Source organism: Mesoplodon mirus, assembly GCF_964341445.2.
Source record: "Mesoplodon mirus genome assembly, chromosome: 5".
Classification (NCBI taxonomy): domain Eukaryota; kingdom Metazoa; phylum Chordata; class Mammalia; order Artiodactyla; family Ziphiidae; genus Mesoplodon; species Mesoplodon mirus.
Window position 1 is genome coordinate 65,412,683 of NC_138980.1, and position 23,965 is coordinate 65,436,647.

At 57.0% G+C, this 23,965-nt stretch overlaps 1 protein-coding gene across 2 annotated transcripts; it reads left to right on the forward strand.

Annotated features, from left to right (window-relative positions):
* The first annotated feature begins 23 nt into the window (after positions 1-23).
* Positions 24-23,577, forward strand: PCDH1 (protocadherin 1). Of its 2 annotated transcripts, XM_082623455.1 has the most exons (6): positions 56-238; positions 8,826-9,688; positions 12,657-14,852; positions 19,984-20,203; positions 21,124-21,162; positions 22,355-22,436. In XM_082623455.1, the coding sequence occupies exons 1-5, from the start codon at positions 199-201 to the stop codon at positions 21,147-21,149; spliced, it is 3,345 nt and encodes a 1,114-aa protein (XP_082479581.1). In that variant the 5' UTR covers positions 56-198; the 3' UTR covers positions 21,150-21,162; positions 22,355-22,436. The 2 variants fall into 2 exon arrangements, with proteins under 2 accessions (XP_082479582.1, XP_082479581.1); XM_082623456.1 differs by lacking the exon at positions 21,124-21,162 and having other exon boundaries at positions 24-238; positions 22,355-23,577.
* Positions 23,578-23,965: the final 388 nt, after the last annotated feature.

Consider the following 23,965-nt stretch of genomic DNA (forward strand, 5'->3'; position numbering starts at 1 on the left):
CTCTCCGTTCGCCGTTGGCTCCGCCACCGCTGCCGCCACCACCGCCGCCTCACACACTCGGGGAGCGGGAGCGCGGCGCGGACGCGAAGCCGCCGGGGCTGCTGTGCCCAAAGCCAGCCGGAGCCGAGCCTGAACCGCAGCGCCAGCCAGAGCCGTGCCGTGCCGAGCCGCAGCCCGGGCCGGGGCCGGTGGCGGCTCATGGACTGCAGGGCCCGCGGCCTGCGCTGCCCAGAGGCGGGTAAGCATCGGTGGCGGTGGAGGCGGTGGTGGCTCCCGGCCGGGAGCGGCCATGGCCGGCGGGAGCCGAGGGAGGGGCGCTCGGCCGAGCGAGGCCACGGGGGCCCGGTCGGTGCTCAGCGCGCCGGGGCTGAGGTGGGGGCGGTTGGGGTTGCGGCGGGCACCCTGGCCTCCAAGGTCCGCCGCAAAAAGCCGAGCGAGGAGAGCGGGTGCTGGACTGGGCTCCAGCCTGGGCGCCCTGCACCCCGGAGCGCTTGGAGCTGCGGGGATAGGGGGGCTCCAGCCGCGCGAGGGATGGAGATGGCCTGGGGCAAGCCCGCAGCCCCCAGTTGGAAGGGGGGCCGTCCCCGAACATGTAGCAAGCAAGGACCCTCATTCACAACGCGCGCGCGCGCGCACACACACACACACACACACACACACACACACACACTTGTTGGGCGACCAGCTCGGATCACTCAGGCGCTTCCAGCTCCCCGCGGGCACCCGGAGGGCCAGACCACGGACATATGTACACACATACATACATATGTGCACACAGGCATACCTCCCGCACACCAGCGCCCACTGGGGCACCGTCAGTAGCTTAGAATCTGCTTCAGCTTCTGCACGCTCAGGAGCACGGACACACAACCCGTGGCCATACAGAGCAACAAAACACAACCGGGTGTGACATTCGGCGACACGGACACACAAACGCAATCTCATGCCCTCACATACGAGTGTCACGGCCACAGTTCGCCAGATGAACACTCAAAACCCAGCCCCGCACACACATATTCCTTTAAGGCACACACCCTAACTTAAATTATGTTACACTCCGTGGCCAGAACACAGGTACACAACACATGTCTCGCTTGCACCCCTCGACTGCACCCATAAACACAGAACCCAGTGTTTCAGCACACTCCTTGACGGCACACGCCCTAACACAGCAAGTGGCACCCACAGCAGCGCCTCATGGTCACAAACACAGAATCTACTGCTTCACACATCTTAACACTGGGTGTCACACACACCTTCCACCAACAGTGTCACATTACACCTTGCAGCGTATACACACAAACATACACGCTCTGTCCCTCTCCCTCGGAGGCCAGATTCCGTCAGGGGAAGCCGCCGGGCCACCCGGAGAGCCCCTAGCGCCCCTTTCCCCTTAGCGCTGTACAGTGAGTGTAAATTTCGGCCCAGCGGGAACCCTAGGGGCTGGCCGGATCTGCTTCCCCGCTGGCGCCTCCCCACCCCCACTCCGGGGCCGGCCGGCCGGGTATTCCCGGAACGAGCTGGACCTGGCAGGCCGCGCCAACCCGCCTCCCCGGAGCTCCAGGGCCCTAGGTCCCTTTGCAGAGGGTGCAAGCCTTGGGCGGTGTTTGCGACCCTCTTCGGACCATTTAGCTTCGTTCTCCGAACCACCTGGATCCCCAGCACACCTGGGGCCTACACAGCTGTGTCCCTCTCACACCTGGGCGTCCTCTCCGCCGGGTCCCGGCTGCAGGCCAGAGTCGTGTGTGAGGGCAAGGCCCTGGGACCCGGAGGGCACGCGCGCGGCACGCGCAGGAGCACAACTGGCAGGCGAGAAGGACTCGCACCCCTTCCCCCCAGCTACCCTCGGGAGCCCAGACTTCTGGCCTCAGTTTTTCAGCAGTGGTCGGAGACCATTCCTTCTAGCAGGAAATATTCGGGGCTGCTGTGAGGTCTTTGACGATTGAGAGTGGGGCAAAGCCCCCTTTTCCGCCGTCCGCTAGAGGGTCCGTTTTACGAGAATTTCTCCTCCGGGCCGGGCTCGCTGCTTTGTGATTCCGGCGCTGGCTCCCTCCCCGCCCCCTCCCTGCGCCCGCTGCGCGGCTCTAGCCGACGCCGGCTTGCCGGGGTCCCTAGGCTGAGGCCCGAGAGGCGGAGGAGGAGGGAGTCCCCGCGGCGGCCCCTGGGGCGGGGGGCACCAGGGACACGCCGGTGAAGCGCGTTCTCACCGCGCCGCGCTCGCGCCTCGCGCCTCGCCCTGAGCTCGGGAAGGCCTGGCGTCGCCCTGCTGAGGGTGGGGGTGGGGTGGGGGTGGGGTGGGGGTGGGGTGGGGGTGGGGTGGGGGTGGGGTGGGGTGGGGCCGGCCGAGCCGGAGGCTGGCGGAGAACAGCCGCCGTCCCACCTTCCCCGACACACTCTCCCGCGTCCTCTGGGAGGAGATACCCCGCGCGCAGGAGGTGTACGGGGAGCGCCCGCTGACCGCGGCGGTGTAGGCTGGGGTCTGCCCCGGCCGGCAGAGTCCGGGAAGTCGTGCCAGAAAACGCCGGGAGCCTTGCATTACCTGCTCTGGGCCAACCCTTGGTAGCTGCCAGGAAGGAGAGCGCGCAGAAGGTGTTTGTGACAGCCCAGAGGTCTAGGTGTGTGTGGGGTGGAGGGGTGTTACTTTCTTGACGTGGCGATCTGGGAGGATTGAAATGTGTAATTACGACCAGACCAGGGGATGGAGTGGAATCGAGGAGAGAGGGATGAGAGGGGCCTCCAGAGACTGCCAGGGGCGGGGTGGTAGGGGAGCAGGTCTGGTTTCAGTTCTGGCTGCATTTAATTTTTTCCCTTCCCTCCCACCCAATCCCCAATTCCAAAAGGGATTTCAGCTGGAAAGGGGGGTCTTGCTGGTAAGGTGTCCTCCTGGCAGACGGGCTGCTGCTGTGGCTACTTGATCAGGGGAGCTGGGCTAGGTAGAGATAGTGAGCTAACTGCTGCGGAGAGTGGGTGGAAGGGTCAGGAGAAGGTCTGCAAGGGTGGGGGGAGGAGCTGAGCAGGAGTCAAGGCTGGGGGGAGAGGAGATGGGAAAGGAGGAGGCCCTTCTGATACGGGTGAGGTCTGCCCCTACCATGAGAGAGGACAGTTGGTGCTGCAGAGAGAGATCCTTTCAACCATGTATTGAGCACCTACTGTCTTCTAGGGCCCATGGTGGGTGATGAGGATGCAGTACTGTAGTAATACAGACACCATCCTTGCCTTCATAGGTCTTCCCAACTGGCAGGGGATTGGATCATTTATTTATTGAACCAATGAGCACCTACTGTTTGCCTGATGTTGGAAATAAAGTGCTCTATTCGGTGATGGAAAGCTATCTGTCCTTTACAATGTAATAGACCTTAATGCATCAGCTCTCATTTAATCCTCCCAATTAACTTCAGGAGGCAGGATTATTTCCATTTCACAATATGGAAATATGTTCAGAGAGGTAAAGTCACCTGGCCAAGGTCACACAGCTAGGAAGTGGTGGAACCAGGGTTTGAACCCCGACAATCTGACTCAAGAATGCAGGTGCCTGGAAACCCTGCAGAGGCTAACAGAGGGTTGTGAAAAAGAAGGGAGAGGAGCTGAGGGCTGTGCACTTATTCACTGTGGGAAGCCTCTGAACAGCTCCACCCCACACAGCCCAGCTTGCTTACCCTCCTCTCCCAGATGTTTGCTATGTCCCTTGGTGTTTTGTGCCCACAGTGGTGGTGACTGTTGTGTAACAGTGCAGGAGTGAGGGTCAGGGCTGACCTGGCCTCTGGGACAGTGATGTCTGCCCCCGTGTGTTTCCTCTCTGGCCACAGCATTCAGCCGGAAATGGCCCCTGGTCCCCGAGGTGGACTGTCAATGAAGGTTCCAGGTGAACCCTCACCACTGTTCTCCTTCCTCCCCAGATGTTGACACAGATGGTGTTTTCCTTGGTCTTCCCTGGACTCTGCCCCCTCACACCTCACTGTGCTCCTCTGGCCTGAGAAGAATGAGTCACTGTCCCTACTGAGGCTCTGGCTTCTCAGGGTCCTGGGTGCCCAATGTCGCTAGGTGGAGGTGGGGACACCCCTGCTGGGAAGGCAGCCAATGCCTAGGGAAGGGCAGATAAGGCACTAATCGCTTCACAGGGGACTAATGACTCCCAACAACCAACCACCAGGACAAAGTTCAGGGATGGTGGGAGCAGGGGGTAGGAAAGGCTGCCTCACTGCCACTCCTGGCTGTTCTGTCTCTCTCTCTGCATCCTGGGAGGCCTGGGTTCCTTTGGACCTTGAACCCTAGGCTCTCTCTTTCTCTTTCACTCCTTGCCCTGCAGGTTTGGCAGCCCAGGGATATTGTGTGTGTGTGTGTGTGTGTGTGTGTGTGTGTGTGTGTGTGTGTGTGTGTGTGTGTGTGTGTGTGTGTGTGTGTTGGCGGGGAGGGTGGGCGGCAGGGGTGGTACATAGCAACCACTGATTTCCATTGATTTGCCTTCCCCCATCCAGCCTTTTCCTAACTCATGTGAGGAGGCATTCTTATTTCTCAAATCCCAGCTCTTCTGCTTACTACTTCTGTGACCTAAGGCAATTATTATTTTTGAGCCTCAGTTTTATCATCTGTACTATGGGGAGCCATAAATTAATAATAAATAGTACCCATTTCAGTGGGTTGGGAGGATTAGATGGGAAATGGATGTAAATGTAGTAAAATCTCTCGGGGAGTGTTAGTTGGGTTGATGATGATAGTGAGGAGAGTGATGATGATAATAAAGGTGATGATAATAGAATTTATACTTCTTTCTTAACTCCAAAGACCTAGAGTACCTTAAAGTTGTTCCCAAAAGGTTCCTGACCCTTGCTGCCTCCACCTTGCTGCCTGGGGGTTTCTCCAGGTCCCTCTTCCAGAATCAGAATTCCTAAGGGTGTAGCCAGATAATACTCTTTTTTTTGCGGTAAGCGGGCCTCTCACTGTTGTGGCCTCTCCCGTTGCTGCCGAGCACAGGCTCCGGACGCGCAGGCTCAGCGACCATGGCTCACGGGCCCAGCCGCTCCGCAGCATGTGGGATCCTCCCCGACCAGGGCACGAACCCGTGTCCCCTGCATCGGCAGGCGGACTCTCAACCACTGCGCCACCAGGGAAGCCCGATAATACTCATTTTAAAGGAACTCTCCAGGTGCTTAAAGAGCCTAAACTCTCTTCAGCTCTTATTGGGCAACCAACTCTGGGCAACCCTCCCCCAACCCCATTTACCCCCCAAATTCCTCCTTCCTCCCGGGAAACCGCCCCCCCCCGCCCCCAACCTTGCTTGCCTTGGATATTCCCTTTTGGTTTTCTTCCCAACTCAAGTTAGATACCACAGTCCTTTCCTGACCCCTAAGGGTGACAGGGTGAGTGAGAGAATGTGTATGAGAGTTAGGGGGCGGGCGTGGGGAGGGGGGATGGGGGGAATGTGTCACAAGCATGCTATGTTTGTGCTGCCTGGAAGGCCTGAGGGGTTAGAGCCCCTGGTTGTGACCCAAGATGGGGAAGGAAGCCCCCAAGGTCAGTGCTTAATCTGTAGCTCTTAGAGCGCTACAAATCAAAGTCACCCTGAGGGTGCCAGACCACGGACCTCTGAATTTGTAGCCAAAATTTGTGAGTGTTCATTTTTCTTGGAAAAATCTGCGGTGTGGTTTCATAAAATTCATAAAGGGGCGGGGCTTCCCTGGTGGCGCAGTGGTTGAGAGTCCGCCTGCCGATGTAGGGGACGCGGGTTCGTGCCCCAGACCGGGAGGATCCCGCATGCCGCGGAGCGGCTGGGCCCGTGAGCCATGGCCGCTGGGCCTGCGTGTCTAGAGCCTGTGCTCCGCAATGGGAGAGGCCACAACAGTGAGAGGCCCGTGTACCGCAAAAAAAAAAAAAAAAAAAAAAAAAAAAAATTCATAAAGGGGAATGTGACCCAAAAAGGTTACAAACCGTTGATCTGGAGGGAGGGAGTGAAGGCAGGCCGGCACTGCTTTATTTCTCCTCTTTGTCATGTTTAGGGTAACTCCCAAGTAACCCCCACCCTGCCAAGACTTCTGCACGGAATTGGTGCTCACACGATCCCATGTTGTGTGTGTGCTGTGCAAGGGAGGGCAGGATAAGGCGCCCAGAAGGGAATGAGGTTCTTTGGAGACAGGTGTGTTTGGGTTGAGGCTTGTTGGTAAGATGAGCCCAGTGCCAGGTCCATGCAGAGAGAGGGGAAATGGCTGGAGGGTCGATCCAAATAGAGCATCAGATAAATTCCTCCCTCCTTTAAAGAGATTAAGATTGCAGCTGAGAGCAAACACACACGCTAATCTGATAACAGCCTCACAGGCGTTGAGCCTATTAGTGTGAGGAGTGACCAGGGAGGGGCTGTGCTTGTGTAAGGCATCTGCATTCAATGACCATTTGCTGAGAGTCTGCTAGGGACCTACACAGAGCAGGATTAAATCAGACCCCAGGGAGTTCTCAGTGGAGTAGGGAAATTGGGCAAGAAAACAAGCAGTGACCATACAGAAAGTTCCAGGAAAGGCTAAGCCTGAGAGGTAAAATAATCACAGTCATTCATGAGCTGTTACTGAGTACCTACAGTGTGCAGGGTCCAGGGCAAGGCCCTGAGGATGTAGGAGTAAACAAAGCAGAGGCTCTCCCAGTCTCCGCTCACAGTCTTATAGGAAAGAGAAACAATTCACAAGTTATTTCCCAAACAGCTACCTAACTACAATTGTGAGTGCTTTGAGGGAGCATTTGTTGAATACTCACTGTGCTAGGCATTTAGCCCACATGATCTCAAACTCCCTAGGAAAGAGGTAGTATTATCCCCATTTTACAGATAAGGAAACTGAGGCTCTAAATCAATTGCTCCAGCTCACGCAGTCAGAAAGTGGGCAGCTGGGGTTTGCCTCAGACTGTCTGATGTCACATTCCCTGCTCTTCTCCACTCTGCTGCCTTACATCTGTCAAATGGGTACAGCCCAACAAAAGTGACAAATAGTCCTTGAGTTAGAACCACTGTCAGCTCCACAATGACAGATTGCATCTGTCTTGTTCGCTGCTGTGTCCCACTGCCCAGGATAGAGACTGGAATGTTGTAAGTGCCCAATAAACGCTCACTGAATGCATGAATGAGCACCTATAGTACGCCCAGCTCTGTGAAGGTGAATGGGTGGGGGCTGGGGGCTGAGTGTAGGGAGCCCTGTCCCTTCCTTCAGGATGCTTGGAGAGGAATAAGTTTAGAGAACACAGGAATAAGTGCACAATAACTGAGATTGAACAACACGGGCGGGCGGTGTCCCAGGCTGCACAGTGATTCATTGCCATGGGATTGGCAATGAGTTGGAGGAAGGAGAGGTCACCGAGGGCTGAAGAGGCCTGGGAAGGCTTCCTGGGTGACCAGAACCTGCCTTCAGTGGGGTGGGTGTGGCCTGTGACAGGGCGTGGGGTGGGGTTTCCAGGTATGGGGCACATACTTCAGGAGCTAGGGAAGGGAGATTGAGCCTCTGCTGAAAATACTGGGCTGAAGACTTTGGATTTGAATAGAAGGGCTGGCCATGGTCGTGGTAGTGCTGGAGAGGAGGAGGGAGTCAAGGCTGGGACTTAGCTGGAGGGTCTGGCTGGGGTCTGCTGATGCACAGCTCAAAGCTGGGGGAGATGGGCAGAAGAAGCAGGCTCTTGTGGTGATGGCGGTGCAGCTTGTGGTTGGCTGGGGCATACAGGGCTCTAACTGGAAGGATTTGGGGGTGGGCGGGGAGAGGCAGGTATGAGATGGGACTGGACCGATTAAGCGGGGGAGGGGCCAGATGTTCACTGAGAGACTGAGCAGGGGTATGGGGCGTGGTCAGGGCAAGGCTGCTGGTGTTATTGGCAGCTCTGTCCCAGTTAGACCTGCTGGGCTCCTAGTTGCTAAGGATAGGCCGGGGCAGCTCCCAATGCCAGTACCAGGGCTAGTCAGCTCTGACCACAGTCCTGACCCCAGTCTTGACGTCTACTCTCTTCTTCCACATACCTGCCCGTGTCTCTCCTCCCCCCCCCGCCCCCCACCCTGGTGGAGAGGGAGGGTAGAGGAGCACCAGGAACTGTGTGTGTACACACAGGTGTGAGTGCCCAGGGGCATGTTTGTTTGGAAGGGGGTCGGGGAGGGCTAACACCTACTCCACAGCCCTAACCGTTTTCAAGCCTTGATTGGTGCCCAGTCCAGGCTGGCCCTTCATGAGGGTGGGGACATGGGCACTAGGGTGATTACTGCCAGGAGAAAGGGATCTGAGATGTCCTACCTCCTGTGCATACACTGACTTGGCATCTCAGAAGGGAGAGGAACGTGACGTCATCCCTTCTCCCTGCAGCCAACGTGAGTGGCCCTCAGTGTGGGCGGCGATGATCCAGGGTCTGGGGAATGTGAGGGTACCTGCGTCTCTCTCCTACCTTGTATGTGGCGGGTGGTGGGTGGGGGGTTGCTCCTGGTCTTGCCCTTCCACTTGCTGTCTCTCCCATATCATGGTAATTAGCATGGGTGACTATGGCAGGATGCTGGTGAGAAGGAGGTGTTGGGCAAAGCACAGAATAGAGAGCAGGGAGGGAGGGAGGGAGTGTCAGGTGTGTCAGGGCGTTCCACAGGCAGGAACTGCTCTAGACCTGCTCCTCCAGCTGGGGCAGACACCGCTGCTACACCAGCTGTGGGTGAGACTCAGGGTTCTGGGTCTTGGAATCAGTGTTCTGTACTGGGGCAGAGCTCTCTCCTGGGAGATCAGTGTGTAGGTGGCAGAGGGGGAGTCAGGGGCTGGCTCTGGGCAGCCCTCAGGGCCTGGGCTCTCCTCCTAGCTGACCCCCTGTTTTGTCTCCCTCGCGTACAGCCCTCCTGATTCTGGAGCCTGCCCGGATGGGGTCCCTGAGGCGCAGCCCAGGCCCCGGGGGGCAACGGTTGCTGCTGCCCGCCTTGCTGCTGGCACTTCTGCTGCTGCTGGCTCCATCCCCAGGCCACGCCACTCGGGTGGTGTACAAGGTGCCAGAGGAACAACCACCCAACACCCTCATTGGGAGCCTCGCAGCCGATTATGGTTTTCCAGACGTGGGCCACCTATACAAACTAGAAGTAGGCGCCCCGTACCTGCGGGTGGATGGCAAGACGGGCGACATCTTTACCACGGAGACCTCTATCGACCGCGAGGGGCTCCGTGAATGCCAGAACCAGCTCCCTGGTGAGCCCTGCATCCTGGAGTTTGAGGTGTCTATCACGGACCTCGTGCAGAATGGCAGCCCCCGGCTGCTAGAGGGCCAGATAGAGGTCCAGGACATCAATGACAACACGCCCAACTTCGCCTCACCAGTCATCACGCTGCCCATCCCCGAGAACACCAACATTGACTCACTCTTCCCCATCCCCGTGGCTTCGGACCGCGATGTTGGCCCCAACGGTGTGGCATCCTATGAGCTACAGGTGGGGCCCGAGGCCAAGGAGCTATTTAGGCTGCAGGTGGCAGAGGACCAGGACGGAAAGCAGCCGCAGCTCATCGTGATGGGCAACCTGGACCGGGAGCGCTTGGACTCTTACGACCTCACTATCAAGGTGCAGGATGGTGGCAACCCCCCACGCGCCAGCAGCGCCCTGCTGCGAGTCACTGTGCTCGACACCAATGACAATGCCCCCAAGTTCGAGCGGCCGTCCTACGAGGCTGAGCTGTCTGAGAACAGCCCCATAGGACACTCAGTCGTCCAGGTGAGAGGCCCCTCCATCTAACTGTCAGGGTGACCCACATTTAGAAATGGGAGCCCACCCCAACCTCGTGAGAGTTCCCTTCACTTAAGGGCAAGATGGCCAAGATATTGTGGTGAGATCTCTTTTCCCCAGCCTCCGCCTGGTGAGACCTTCCCACAAGTCCACCACACCCCAGCAGGGGATTTACTTTCCTCTGTCAAGCTATTCAGGTGACAGTGACATAGCATATGAACAGTGATCCCCCCATCCCCGAGGCAGACTCAAGCTGGAGAAACCTCTGCAAAGTGAAACCCCCTCCCAAGTCAAATAATATCCTCCTCCCCAGCCAAGTGAGCTGAGCTGGAACAAGTGAACTGATTTTTGTCCAAGTAGAATCTCTCCAGAGATGAGAATGTCTTCCCAACCAGGGCCCCTTTAGCCACATGCGAGTTTCCTGAGGCTGGAGGACAGAGACTTGCTTTGCCCATGCCTGACAGTCACATGAGATCATTTTAGCCAGGTGAGTCCTCAGAATTCTAGAAAACTGTACACAGATGTCTATACACCCACCTCCTCCCCTAGGCACAGGGTACCCATGGGTGTGGGGTGCTGGGCACAGTAGGGGGAGTCGGTGGCCTCTGCTGAAGCTCTCAACACCCCTCTCGATGGGAACTGCCCCAGGGGCTGGGCAGCTTGGTGGGGTCAGGGCCTGGGAGAGAGCAAAGAAAGTGTCCCTGCAGACAGGTGGGCGTATCTCCCACTGTCATCTCAGCCCTGGCCTCCTGCCAGCCCCAGCTCCTTTCTCCTTCCCCATGGGCTAAAGCTGTCTGTCTTTGATATGAGGGAGCTGAGGAGGGCTCAGCTTGCCCTGCACACCGTTACCCATCCTGGGAAACCCTTCGTCCCAAGTCCTCAAGCTGAAGCAGGGCATGGGGAGGAGGTTGGGCCATTTTTTAGAGGCTGGTGGACTGGAACCTGTAGGAGAGAGACTGAGAAAGAAAAGGGAGACAGACGGTTGGGGATGGCAAATAATAATAGCCTAGGTGCCAGGTACTGTCCTGAATACATTATGTGTATTATATCACTTAATCTCCACAGTACAGTATAAGCATTATCCCCATTTTGCAGGTGGGGTACTGAGCCCACAGAGATTAGGAAACTTGCCTGGTAACACCCACTTGATGTATTCAGATTCCACCTTGGCCACATCCAACAGTTTGGCTTCAGAGCCCATGTGTGTAAGAGCTGGGAAGTGGGATGAAGCAGGAGAATGGGGCAGAGACGAGGTTACGGGGAGACAGAGCAGAAAAGAGAGGATGGGATAGAGCCAGCAGTGGGAAAGAGGCAGAAAGAGAACTGAGCAAGATGGGAGGGAAAGAGAGACAGAAGTCACGAGTCAGAGACAGAGACAAAGAGAGGTAAGATGGCAAGAGAGGCAGGCAAGGAGGTGGGTGACCAATCTAGAGACAGGGAGACAGTGGGAATCATACTGAACAAGTTGGTGACAGACTGGGGGAACGGGGATCGAGGGGCGAGGAGAAACCATTAGAGGGGTGAGCAGAGACCAGGTAGCTCACCAGTGTTTTCACTGTCAAAAAAATCCTGATGGGAAGGAAAGGAGACTAGCAGTGGCCTGAGGGCCTGCTAGGTGCAATGCCCAATACTGTGTCAGCACCGATTTTCAGAGATGGATGGACAAAAAGAGGGATAAATGCTATTTAGGGAGCACTTGCCATGTGCCAGGCAGTGTTAGGCATTTTTACACTTATCATCCCATTTAATCCTCACCACAACCCCGTTAAATAGGTTCTATTATTATCCCCATTTTACACATTTGTAGACTGAGGCTTGAGGATGTTAAATAATTGGCCCAAGGCCTCATAGTTGGGAAGTGGCGGAGCTGGGATTTGAACCTAGGACTCTTGCTCTGCTCCCCAGAGACTCTGCCAAGTTGCACCTAGCCTGTCTACCCCCTACCCCCTCCTCTCCCGCCCCCACCTGTACTGCCATCACATTCTGTTGGGCTGTGACCTAACTCCATCCCTCTCGTTTCTCGCTGACCAGTGCTACCTTATGACCATTCCCACCTGGCTCCTGTTGCCCCATTACCACCCATGTTTGTATAGACTTGGGCCGAGTGTGTGTCGGCCTTGGTGTGGGAGGATGTGCCCACTGCAAAGGGACAGACAGTTCATTGTGTGATGCTGGGAGCCCAGCCCGCTGCCAGCAGGCTCTGTGGGCTGCACCAGCCCCTCCCTCCTGGCCGCAGGCTCGGCTGGATTCCTCAAGTTGTTGCCTAGCCAGCGCCAGCCCTGGGAGGGGAAGAGAGATGAAACAGGTTTCCCCGGTTTTGACAGAGTAGTGACCTGACCTGGCCTGGCGGGCTCCCTCTGACCCACATCCCTACCTGGCTCCTTTCAAAAAACAAATCCCCTCACCTGTGGCCTCCAGAGGGGCACGTGGGTCTCCATTCGTGTGCCAATAGACACGTGCATAAACACATACCTTCTCACATAATCACAACACGTGTGTGTGCCTGAATGCATGTTGCACACATATGTCATGCATACACACCATCTCTACTACTCACACCTTTCCAGCTCTTCAGAAGGGTTTGAAGGCCAGTTTAATTGGGTGGAAGGGCTTCCCTAGTTGCTAATTGGATCCTCATCGCCATATTTGGGTGGAGTAGTATAGGAGCAATAAGTAGAGTTCAATTCTGCCCTGTCCCATCTCTAGTAGTAGCTTGTAGCACCACTGAGGATTTGTGGTCTGTATCTGTGCTCTTCAGGGAAAAAGATCAGTAATATATGCCAAAGTGTCAGGATTGGGAAAAGGGCAGGGCATGCATGTGCTGCTTTTGGAAAGGGTGCCTTGTTAGATCAGTTGCATCTGCCATGCTTGTTGGAAAGGCAGCAACGTGTGTCGCTTAATTTATCCCCAAACTAACCCAGCACTGTTTTCCTTGTTTTTTCCCCCTGCCCTGTAGGTGAAGGCCAATGACTCCGACCAAGGTGCCAACGCAGAGATTGACTACACGTTCCACCAGGCGCCTGAAGTTGTGAGGCGTCTTCTGAGACTGGACAGGAACACGGGACTTATCACTGTGCAGGGCCCCGTGGACCGCGAGGACCTAAGCACCCTGCGCTTCTCGGTGCTTGCCAAGGACCGAGGCACCAACCCCAAGAGTGCCCGAGCCCAAGTGGTGGTGACCGTGAAGGACATGAACGACAATGCCCCCACCATTGAGATCCGGGGCATAGGGCTGGTGACTCATCAAGACGGGATGGCTAACATCTCAGAGGACGTGGCAGAAGAGACAGCTGTGGCCCTGGTGCAGGTATCTGACCGAGATGAGGGAGAAAATGCAGCTGTCACCTGTGTGGTGGCAGGTGACGTGCCCTTCCAGCTCCGCCAGGCCAGTGAGACGGGAAGTGACAGCAAGAAGAAGTACTTCCTGCAGACCACCACCCCGCTCGACTATGAGAAGGTCAAAGACTACACCATTGAGATTGTGGCCGTGGACTCTGGCAATCCCCCACTCTCGAGCACCAACTCTCTCAAGGTGCAGGTGGTGGATGTCAATGACAATGCACCTGTCTTCACCCAGAGCGTCACTGAGGTCGCCTTCCCAGAAAACAACAAGCCAGGTGAAGTGGTCGCTGAGGTCACTGCCAGTGATGCCGACTCGGGCTCCAATGCTGAGCTGGTTTACTCTCTGGAGCCTGAGCCGGCTGCCAAGGGCCTCTTCACCATCTCACCTGAGACTGGAGAGATCCGGGTGAAGACATCCCTTGATAGGGAACAGAGGGAAAGCTACGAGTTGAAGGTGGTGGCAACCGACCGGGGCAGCCCCAGCCTCCAAGGCACAGCCACCGTCCTTGTCAACGTGCTGGACTGCAATGACAATGACCCCAAGTTTATGCTGAGTGGCTACAACTTCTCAGTGATGGAGAACATGCCGGCGCTGAGTCCAGTGGGCATGGTGACGGTCATTGATGGGGACAAGGGGGAGAACGCCCGGGTGCAGCTCACGGTGGAGCAGGACAATGGTGATTTTGTTATCCAGAACGGCACGGGCACCATCCTCTCCAGCCTGAGCTTCGATCGGGAGCAGCAAAGCACCTATACCTTCCAGCTGAAGGCCGTGGACGGCGGCGTCCCACCTCGCTCGGCTTACGTTGGTGTCACCATCAACGTGCTGGATGAGAATGACAATGCACCCTTTATCACCGCCCCTTCCAACACCTCCCACCGGCTGCTGACCCCCCAGACCCGTCTGGGTGAGACGGTCAGCCAGGTGACAGCTGAGGACATTGACTCTGGTGTCAACGCTGAGCTGACCTACAGCATCGCCGGTGGCAACCCTTACGGACTCTTCCAGATTGGGTCACATTCCGGTGCCATCACCCTGGAAAAGGAGATTGAGCGGCGCCACCACGGGCTGCACCGCTTAGTGGTGAAGGTCAGTGACCGCGGCAAGCCCCCTCGCTATGGCACAGCCTTGGTCCACTTGTATGTCAATGACACCCTGGCCAACCGCACCCTGCTGGAGACCCTCCTGGGCCACAGCCTGGACACACCGCTGGACATCGACATTGCTGGGGATCCGGAATACGAGCGCTCCAAGCAGCGTGGCAACATCCTGTTTGGCGTGGTGGCGGGTGTCGTGGCTGTGGCCTTGCTTATCGCCCTGGCCGTGCTCGTGCGCTACTGCCGGCAACGGGAGGCCAAGAGTGGCTACCAGGCTGGCAAGAAGGAGACCAAGGACCTGTATGCCCCCAAGCCCAGCAGCAAAGTTTCCAAGGGAAACAAAAGCAAGGGCAAGAAGAGCAAGTCTCCCAAGCCCGTGAAGCCGGTGGAGGACGAGGATGAGGCCGGGCTGCAGAAATCCCTCAAGTTCAACCTGATGAGCGATGCCCCTGGGGACAGCCCCCGCATCCACCTGCCCCTCAACTACCCACCAGGCAGCCCTGACCTTGGCCGCCACTATCGCTCTAACTCCCCACTGCCTTCCATCCAGCTACAGCCCCAGTCACCCTCCGCCTCCAAGAAGCACCAGGTGGTGCAGGACCTGCCACCAGCCAACACTTTCGTAGGCACTGGGGACACAACATCCACGGGCTCTGAGCAGTACTCCGACTACAGCTACCGCACCAACCCCCCCAAATACCCCAGCAAGCAGGTAGGCCAGCCCTTGCGGCTCAGCATGCCCCGGCCCCCACCCCACCCCTACCACGGGGCCATCTGGACCGAGGTGTGGGAGTGACAGAGCTGGTGTCTCGGGCCTGCCGTGCTTACCGGCCCGTCAGTGGTGGGAGGTGGAGCCAAAGATAGGGGGATGCTGGGACCACTGAGGACCCCGCTGCCTCACCCAGGCTTGGAGGGTCGGGCAGAATGAAAACGGAGGGTGTGCTCCGTGTCCCCCCCCCGCCCCCTCCGCACTGGAAGAGGCCTGTGACTTGTCACATCCTGGGACACTGGACCAGCTGCTGGGTCCTGCAGGTGGGGACTGATGGGTAGGTGAGCAGAAGGGTTTGGAGGCAGGAGCGGGGAGGGAAATGGAGAAGAAGTCTCCTCCAAACGTGGGTTTGTGTCCGAGACCAGCCATGGGTGCTTCTCTAGAGGGGAAAGGGGGAGACCTGGGGTCCTGGTGGGTAACCAGGTGGACGCTCTGTCAGGGAGGGGGGCCTCCCCATTTGTGCCTTCTCTGTGTGCTGTGTGTCACCCTCTTCCCCACCCCAGACTCCTGGGGCTGGGCCCCAGTTCCCCTCCCCCAGCCCCAAACACTTCACCCTGATAATAAAGTTCTCTATTTTTGGAGTTTTGGCTTCTTATTTTCCTGGAACTGAGAGAAGGAGCGAGAGAGACTGGAAACAGCCCTTTGTCTGATGTCCTGCCTCAGTTTCCCCATCCCTGCTCTTTGTCCCTGCCCCTGTCCCAGACCTGCCCCTCTGCCCCAACCCTATCTTAATTGACCAGCCCCCCCCACCACCATGACCATGTCCATGACTGGGGGAAGTGCTTTCTGAGCAGGCTTCAAATGGAGCTGTCCAGCAGTGTCCCCTTCCCTCATGTTTGTGAGACCTCCCTGGGAATGGCACCCTTTACCAAGAAAGCGGATGGAGATGCACCCAAGTCCTGCCCTTTCTCCGCTCGCTGAGACTTGACCTTTCCCATTTGTGCACGTTGAGCATCTCCCAACAGAGCTCAGAGCAGCTGGTGGGGGTGGAGTGCAGCCTGGCTGCCTCAAGTGAAGGCAGAGAACCTCTTAATTATACCAGGCACCTTCCCTCGAGGTAAGATCTTCCCAAGTCCTTTTCCCAGCCTCTTCATCCCAAAACTGCTCAACGCCCAGCAATTAGCCTGCTCTGCCCTGTATCTCCCCACCATGGTCACCAGTCTGGGCTGCCGGGAGGGAGGGCCCAGGGAGAGGGGAGGATATCCCCCAGTGCTATGGACTGACCTGCTCTGTATCCCCACTGCTGACCAGGGCTGAGGCGCCCTATCCGGCCCCCTCCCTTCCCTTCCTTCAGCTCCTCGCTCTGGCCACCCTGAGCTGCTAGCTGTCACTCGCTCTCTCTCTCTCCTTCTCTCACTTCTTGCTCTCCTGGGTCTGCCCTGTCTCTGGCTGTGCCTGAGGAGGAGGCTAAAGTCTGGGTGAGGGGCCTCGGGTCCTGGGGGAGTCTCTGAGGCCAGAGGCAACCTGTCTCCATGGCGACTGAAGAGGCTTGAGACACTCCCAGGAGGTCCAGGGCGCCAGCTCTCTACTCTGATTCCGTCCACAAACTCCCCAATGCCCCGGGGTACCCCCAAAGTAAAAACTCCTAGGGGCTTTGGAGGAGTGGTGCATGGGGAAGTGAAATCTGGTTTCATCGCATTTCCCTCAGACAAATAAGCATCTCTAGGGTGACCTCCAGCAGCTCCTGACCAATCATTCTTTCTCTTTTGTTCCTCTCCTTGCTGCCACCGCCTCTCTCTTTCTTCTGTTCCTTTAGCTCCTTAATCTCTTTTTCTTTCCCAAGGTCTGAGGGATTATCCCTTACTTGGCTCCAGTCCAACCCATCCATGGAGCCACACTGAACATTCAAACACAACAAAACCACAACACCACTGTCCATTAAAACACATAGGCTGAATCCCTACTGTGTGCTCAGCATAGTACTAGACCTTGAGGAAAAAATGGTCATATTTCTACAAGACATACAAGTAACAAGATGAGGCAGTTGAGAATCATGGTGTCGATTCTCACCAGTGAGAAGCGCCATATATTAAAGCTTTTCCCAACTTGTTCTACCACTTCTGCCACTACTTGCTTCCATTTTTTTGAGTCCTTACCAGGTGCAACGTACCATGCTGAGCATTTTATGTGAATTACCTCATCCACTGCTCATAACTCTTTGTGATGCAGGTCGTTTTACAGAAGTGAAAACTAGTTAGCGATGGAGTCAAATTCAAACACAAATCATCAGGAAATCTGATTGCCAGAGTCTGCTGTTTTCCGTTATGCTATAAAAAAAAGGGGTTCCAAGACTAAGTTCACATTAACCTATTAAAGGCTCTGCAAAGCCTGCAAGAAGGGAAAACCTGTTAAACTTTGTATAACTCTGGGTTTTCCAAATTTATTTGACCATGGTGCCCCCTCCCTTTCTTTGAGGCACATAGTATGAGAATGTGCATAGGACATGAGGGTGGGCTTCTGGGAGGGGAATGAGAACCCAGAGCCGGCTCTTCATAAAGTGAGGAACAGGAGTTGGACGGGAGGCTGAGCCAATTCCGAGGTGGGAGTGAGCTGGACAGGAGGCTGAGCCAATCCTGAGGCGGGAGTGAGTGTGACCAAGTTGGAGGCAGGGGGAGGGCAGAAAGGGGATTCTGGCTGGAGTGGAGGGTATAGGAGGGAGCTGAGACAGGAGACTGGAAGACTGTAGGTTGTAGAGGACATAGATGCTTTGCCAAAAGTTCCTTAAGAAGAAGTGGGAGGCCCTGAAAGCTCATGAGTTTTGGATGAACTGAGTTTTAGAGTTTACTGGAGTGTATGGTGGATTTAAAGTGGGTAGAGGTGAAGGTACAGGACTGCACCTCTAAGATCTGAGCAAGGATGGTGGAAAAGGGCATGATGGATGGATGGATCAGGCTGACCTTCTGGAGAAATGACCCACAGGACTCTAGGGATAATTGGATATGGGATAGGGATGGGGAGTGAGTGGAGAGCTACCAGGATCCCCAGATAGATATCATCCTTCTGAGTCTGGGTGGTAGGATGATGTGATCATTGCCCATGCAGAAGCTGATTAAAGAAAAAGAATTTGGTTTCAGGCATGTTGAATCTGAAGGGTGCATAGGGACAGCCAATTGGAAATAACCAGCAAGGGTCTAGAACTTCTGGACTAGGGTCTGAGAGAGATTTTGGATCTAGGCTTTTTAAGATTTGATAGTCATAGAATGATAGGGAATATTTAGTGTTGAGTATGACCCAACCCTCCATTTTACAGAAAAGAATCATAGGAAAAAGACCAAGTGATGTGCCTAGGAGGCAGGACTGAAGCCTTGGATTACCAGGCACAGGTTCTGCAGGGAGGGAGGGCTGCTGGCTAATGTCTTAAAGAAAACTGGAAAGAAAAACACCCAACAGCCAGACTACCCTGTGCCTCCCAGACCCTCCTGGAACCTATTCACTCCATCACCAGGTGGACGTGCTCCTTTACATCCTCCCAGCCCCAAGTATCAGGTCAGTTTTGGGGATCTTGTCTGTCATCACCCAGACCTTTCAGTGTTTTGGATCCCAACATGGATCTCGAGAAGGGTTGCCTATGCCTGAAGGTGGGGTGGGAGCCAAGGTGGGAAGGCAGCTCCAAAGCTCCCTGTGCTGACAGCCTCCCTTACCCCAGCTGCCTTGGATGGCACGGAAATTGTGTAGGGTATCAGGAGGGTGGGTCTGCAAACCTGGGACACCCTCCTCTGGCCATCTTGAGAACCTCCTATTGAGAGTTTTAAAGACAAAGCACCACAAAGTCTTAGAGGATTAGAAGGAGCCTGGAGACTCGTCAGCAGGGCCCTGGGCCTGGGATGCTCCCACCCCTGGCCTCCAGGGGCCCGGGTCTGCACCCTCCACAACTTCTAATTTCCAGTTGGCAGGAGAACCAGTGGTGGTCCCACGTGGGTGTTTGGGGGATGGGTTGGTTGTACCGAGTGCCAAGCTGAAGTTGCCAGGTTCCTGGGATGATCGTCAACCCATGGCAGGCAGGCAGGGCTGCTGTCTGGGAGCAGCCTGTCACTGTTGCCCTCCCTCCACCCCAGTTCCCCCTCCAAGCTCCTAAATCCCGGCTCTAACAAGCCACCGGCCCCTCCCGGAAACTCCTTCCTATTTCCTAAAAGGAGTCTCCATTCGAAGAAGCCAGCCTTCCAAATCCCTGATGGATGCTGGGCCCCTCCCCCTATGCCCAGGTCCTCCTGGGCCCTGCCCTCTCCAGTTAATACTGTTTCCTGATCTGGAGGACTGGGGAGTTTCCACTGTTCTGCTACCCCACCCCCAAGGTGCCCTGGTTTGTCATCAGGCTCCCTTTCCCTCTTCCTTCCCACCTTTTTCCACTCCCAGGCCTCTCTGAAGGGGAACGCAGTGGGCACCTGGGTGGGTGGGGACTCAGCAGGGAGTCCTGCCTATGGCATTACAGACCAGGGCTGAGGAACAGAAGATCAGAAAGAGGTTAGCACCCCAATGGATGGAGGCAATGAGAAGTTAACAGAGCAATGAGACAGGTGAGGAGCTGGAGTCTGGAGGGTGCTATTTGGAAATCAGGGAACTGTTCTGGTATTGGTGAGCTGTTTTGGAATTAGGAGTCTGTCCTGCTTTTAGGGAGCTGTTCTAAAAACTGGAGGCTTGCTGGTGTTTAGAGGCTATGCTGGAATTAGGGGAGTTGGCTGGTATTGTGCTGTTTTGGTGTTGGCTGTCTGGAATTAAACAGAGGCTGTGCCAGTACTGGGAAGCTGTGCTCTAACAAGTGGTTATACTGGATTAAGCTTACTGTGCTGGCCTGGGAGCTATCATAACACTGCGGCCTGTGCTGTGTTGGGACTTCCAGTGCGTGGTCCTGGCTGTCCTGGGAGCTGACCTAGAATCAAGGGGCAGTCCTCTATTAAGGTCTCTGCTTTCTGGGGGGTTCTGCTGCGCTAGGGGGCTGGGCCTCTTCCTGGTTGCTGTTGAGGCCTAGAGGGCTAGGAGCTCTGGGGGCGGGCTTGGCTGGGGCTGTAGCCTGGTGCGGTGGGTGGCCCGGCGGCGTAGGCTGGCTGGCCGGCAGTGACACTCCCTCTCCCTGCAGTTACCTCACCGCCGCGTCACCTTCTCCGCCACCAGCCAGGCGCAGGAGCTGCAGGACCCGTCCCAGCACAGTTACTACGACAGTGGCCTGGAGGAGTCTGAGACGCCGTCCAGCAAGTCATCCTCGGGGCCCCGACTCGGTCCCCTGGCTCTGCCTGAGGATCACTATGAGCGCACCACCCCCGATGGCAGCATAGGAGAGATGGAGCACCCCGAGAACGGTGAGGGGACCCCAGGAATGAGGAGAAGCCTGAGAGTGATGACAAGACCTTAGAGATAGCCTCCATCTCTTGAGCTCTCGTGTATTCAGCAGTAAACACTGTGCTGAGTGCCTTCTGGTATATATTCATTTAACCTTCACAACCGCTCTCTGATCTGAGAAGTTTATTGTGCCCCCTTTACAGTGGAGGAAACGGAGGCTCAGAGAGGTTGAGTCACTTACCCAAAGTCATATACAGGAAGTGACGGAGCTGGGAGGGATTCAAACCCAGGCACCTCTGACTCCAAAGACTTTGAAGTCAGTACTACTTTACTCTGCTTCCTGGGAACACAGACCCTGAGAATGGGGGCCAGAGGGCTCAGGTAGTGGTGAGGGAACTTTGAGGGAATCTTGAGATAATGAGAGCTCAGAGGGCCTTGAGAAAAGGGAAGGGACCCTGGATGCTATGAGAAGCCCAGAGAAGGGTGTGATGATCCCCCTGATGGGAGGAGAGGGAGTGGGGAGGCCCAGGGAGGGGAAAGGCTTGTGTGGGAGGGGCTTGGAGGGTGATGGCAGACGGGGGATCTGGGCTGGAGCAGAGGTCAGCATGGGAATGGATGGGGGGGGCGTGTTGTCAGAATGTATGTGTGTAGTGCGTGTGTGTGCGTGAAGGCACCTCTGGTGGCCCATGGTGGGGAGACTAAATCAGCTTCCCCTTGGGATAGAAAGACTCTCCAGCTTAGAGCTATCCTCAGGTCTCGTCCCCTCCCTCAGTCGGAACTCCCCCAGCGCGCCCCAAGATGAAAAGTTCCACAGCTCACCCCTCGGGCCCAGGGCTCTTGTCTAACCTTCCAGGCCCCGGGTCTCAGAGTGCCCTCCATCCCCACCCTGCCCATCCATGCGCGATCTCACGCCCGTCTCGTCCTTTTTGTGCCCGCGCAGAGCCGGCTGGCCGGAGCAGGCCCTGAGGTGGACTGCCAGGTATGTGGGAGCTGCTCTGGGGTCTGGGGTCTGTGGGACTCGGCCCAGCACCCAGCCCCCGCCCACCCAGTGCCCGCGCTCTGCTCCGTGCCACGTTGGGTCCCTCCACTCTGCCCTGAACTGAAGAGCCCTGGAGGGTTAACGACAGAGCTGTCCCCTCCTCACCTTGCACTGGCAGGAGGCCAAGCCAGGGCGGGTGGTGCCAGGGGAGTCCCCACCCCAGGTGGTGCCGCTCAGTCACATCCCTGGGTGGGGAGGCACTGCCTGGTACTGTCCCCAAGCGAGGGCGGGACAGGGGCAACCGTGATGGGAAGTACTCAAGGCCCAGACGTTCCCATGGAGACCCCCGCTGCCCAGCAACCACACTGGCTACTGCTGATGTCAGACGGACAACTTCTGTTCCCATGGGTGTTCTGGGCAGGGAGCCGGGGCAAGGCCAGGGGTGGTGGGTGGTGTAGGGGCCGGAGTGAGGTGGGGAGGGGCTGCATGAGTGTGCTTGTGGATATGTGAGTGTGTGCTTCCATGCAAACCCATGGCTTTGTAGCAGGGCCTTGCTATGCTGGCGTGGGGTGGGGTCCCAGGGCAACTGGGAGCATGGTGAGGCTGGAGGGGGCTCAGAAGGGAGGCATGTGCCCACCTTTGTCTGAGGATAGAGATGCCTGGTGTAGATTTGTGTGTCCACACCTATCTGAGGGTAGGGGTGTGTGTGTGTGTGTGTGTGAGAGAGAGAGAGAGAGAGCACGTGTGAGAGAGAGCGCAGTAGAGGGAGAAAGAGATTGTGTCTTTAATGAGGATGGGGGTTTCCTCACCCCTGAGGGTAAATGTGCATGTTTCAGCCTGTCTGGAGATAGATGACGGAGTGTGTAGATGGGGTGTGTGTTTGTGCACCTGTCTGAGGGCAGATATGGTGGATGTGTGAGAGGAGAGCTGGAGGGTGGGTGAGAATGGAAAGAATGTGTCTATTTAAGGACAGATTGCGTGTGTGTGTGTGTGTGTGTGAGAGAGCCCGCATGCGGTGGATGGTGGGAGGGTGTGTGTCTATTTGAGGGTGTGTGCGCCTGTGAGCTCAGTGGGCAGGAAGGGGCGTGCACCCCTGTTCCAAGGCGGCATGGAGGTGCTGGTGGGAGGCTGTGGAGCAGAGCTCTGCGAGGCTGCCCTGACTGAGGACCATCCTCCCGGCTCTCCCCTGCAGACCTGCGCCCTTTGCCTGACGTCGCCATGACGGGCACATGTACCCGGGAGTGCAGTGAGTTTGGCCACTCCGACACATGCTGGATGCCTGGCCAGTCGTCTCCCAGCCGCCGGACCAAGAGCAGCGCCCTCAAACTCTCCACCTTCGTGCCTTACCAGGACCGAGGAGGGCAGGAGCCTGCGGGCGCCGGCAGCCCCAGCCCCCCGGAAGACCGGAACACCAAAACGGCCCCCGTGCGCCTCCTGCCCTCCTACAGTGCCTTCTCCCACAGTAGCCATGATTCCTGCAAGGACTCGGCCACCTTGGAGGAAATCCCCCTGACCCAGACCTCGGACTTCCCACCTGCAGCCACACCGGCATCTGCCCAGACGGCCAAGCGCGAGATCTACCTGTGAGCCCCCTTCTGGCCGGCTGGCCATCCCTTCCCCAGCCACCGGCCAGCTCCCAGGCGGGCCCATGCCAAGGCCCCTGCTCCTGACCCCTCCAGCGTGGACTTCCTGGCCAGGGCCCTGAGTGGGGGGGTTACTGGCCTCATGACCACGCTGGCCCTTCCCCCATGCAGGGTCCAGGTCTTCTTCCCTCACTTCAGCCCCCAAACCCTAGGGAGCCCCCTCTTCCCCTTTATGGGGCTCCCCCCAGCTGATGCCCAAGAGGGCTCCTCTACAATGACTAGGCTCCGGTCCCTCAACTTCCAGGGATCACCCCCTCACTTTGGGCAGATGGTAGAGTCAAGGGTGGGCAGCACACTTTTAACTCATTGTGTCCCGCATGGCCAACCAGGGCGGGCATAGGATGCCCCCATTCCCGCCCTGCAGCAGGGCTGAACTGGGGAGCCCCTCTCCCTGGGAACTCCCAGAGGAAACTCTTGACCGCCAGGGGCTCCCTGAAGGGCTGTTGTTACCAAAGGTGGGGTGGGATGGCGGTGGGAGTGGGGCAGAGGCCTTGTCTTCCTATACTGCTCCTGGGCTGGCCCACCTGCCTGCCGCATGCCCATGCCTGGTCCCATCTGGGCCCCCCCCTTCCCACTGGTCATGCAGTGTCTGTATATAAGGACCTTGGAATGATGTCCCCATTTCTGCCTGATTTGCAACTTTTCTTGTTGATGTTGTGTTGTCTCGGGGGACCCCTCTGGGGGGGGACCTGCCCTGCACCCCCTCCTCCCTGCCGCAGTGCCCCCCACCCCAGGCCTCTATTGTTCCATGTTGTAAATACCCCCGGGGCTGTGGCAGGATGGGGGTGCCGGCCAGGGAAACAAGGGGGGTGGGGGTGGGGATGGGGGAACACTCGCCTATCAGCAGAGCTGGGCTTTTATTTAATTTTTTTTAAGAATACAAATCTCTATTTTTTTGGAACTGTTGCGCTGTGCCCTGGGGTGGGGGGGATCCCCGCTCAGGCTGGCCCCCACATCCAGACGAGCATCACGGAGGGGCCCTGAGGCTGTGGGGGGCAGCTGGCCGGGGGTGGGGAGACTGTGCCTCTGGCCTGGTTGGGTGAGTTGGGAGCAGGAAGGTTTGCTCAGGGGGTGGCTGGTTGCTGCCCCCAACAGGGGGTACCTGCACCCTGCCCCCTCTCTGCACACCCCCCCCAGCCCCTGCCATGACTGACCCGTCA

What these genes read in the sequence shown, in the direction of transcription:
- PCDH1 (XM_082623456.1), top strand. Translation starts at nt 199, where the DNA reads ATGGACTGCAGGGCCCGCGGCCTGCGCTGCCCAGAGGCGG. An exon ending in TAGGACACTCAGTCGTCCAG is followed by an intron (nt 9,689 to 12,656) that starts GTGAGAGGCCCC and finishes CCTGCCCTGTAG; the next exon opens with GTGAAGGCCAATGACTCCGA. An exon ending in CCAAATACCCCAGCAAGCAG is followed by an intron (nt 14,853 to 19,983) that starts GTAGGCCAGCCC and finishes CTCTCCCTGCAG; the next exon opens with TTACCTCACCGCCGCGTCAC.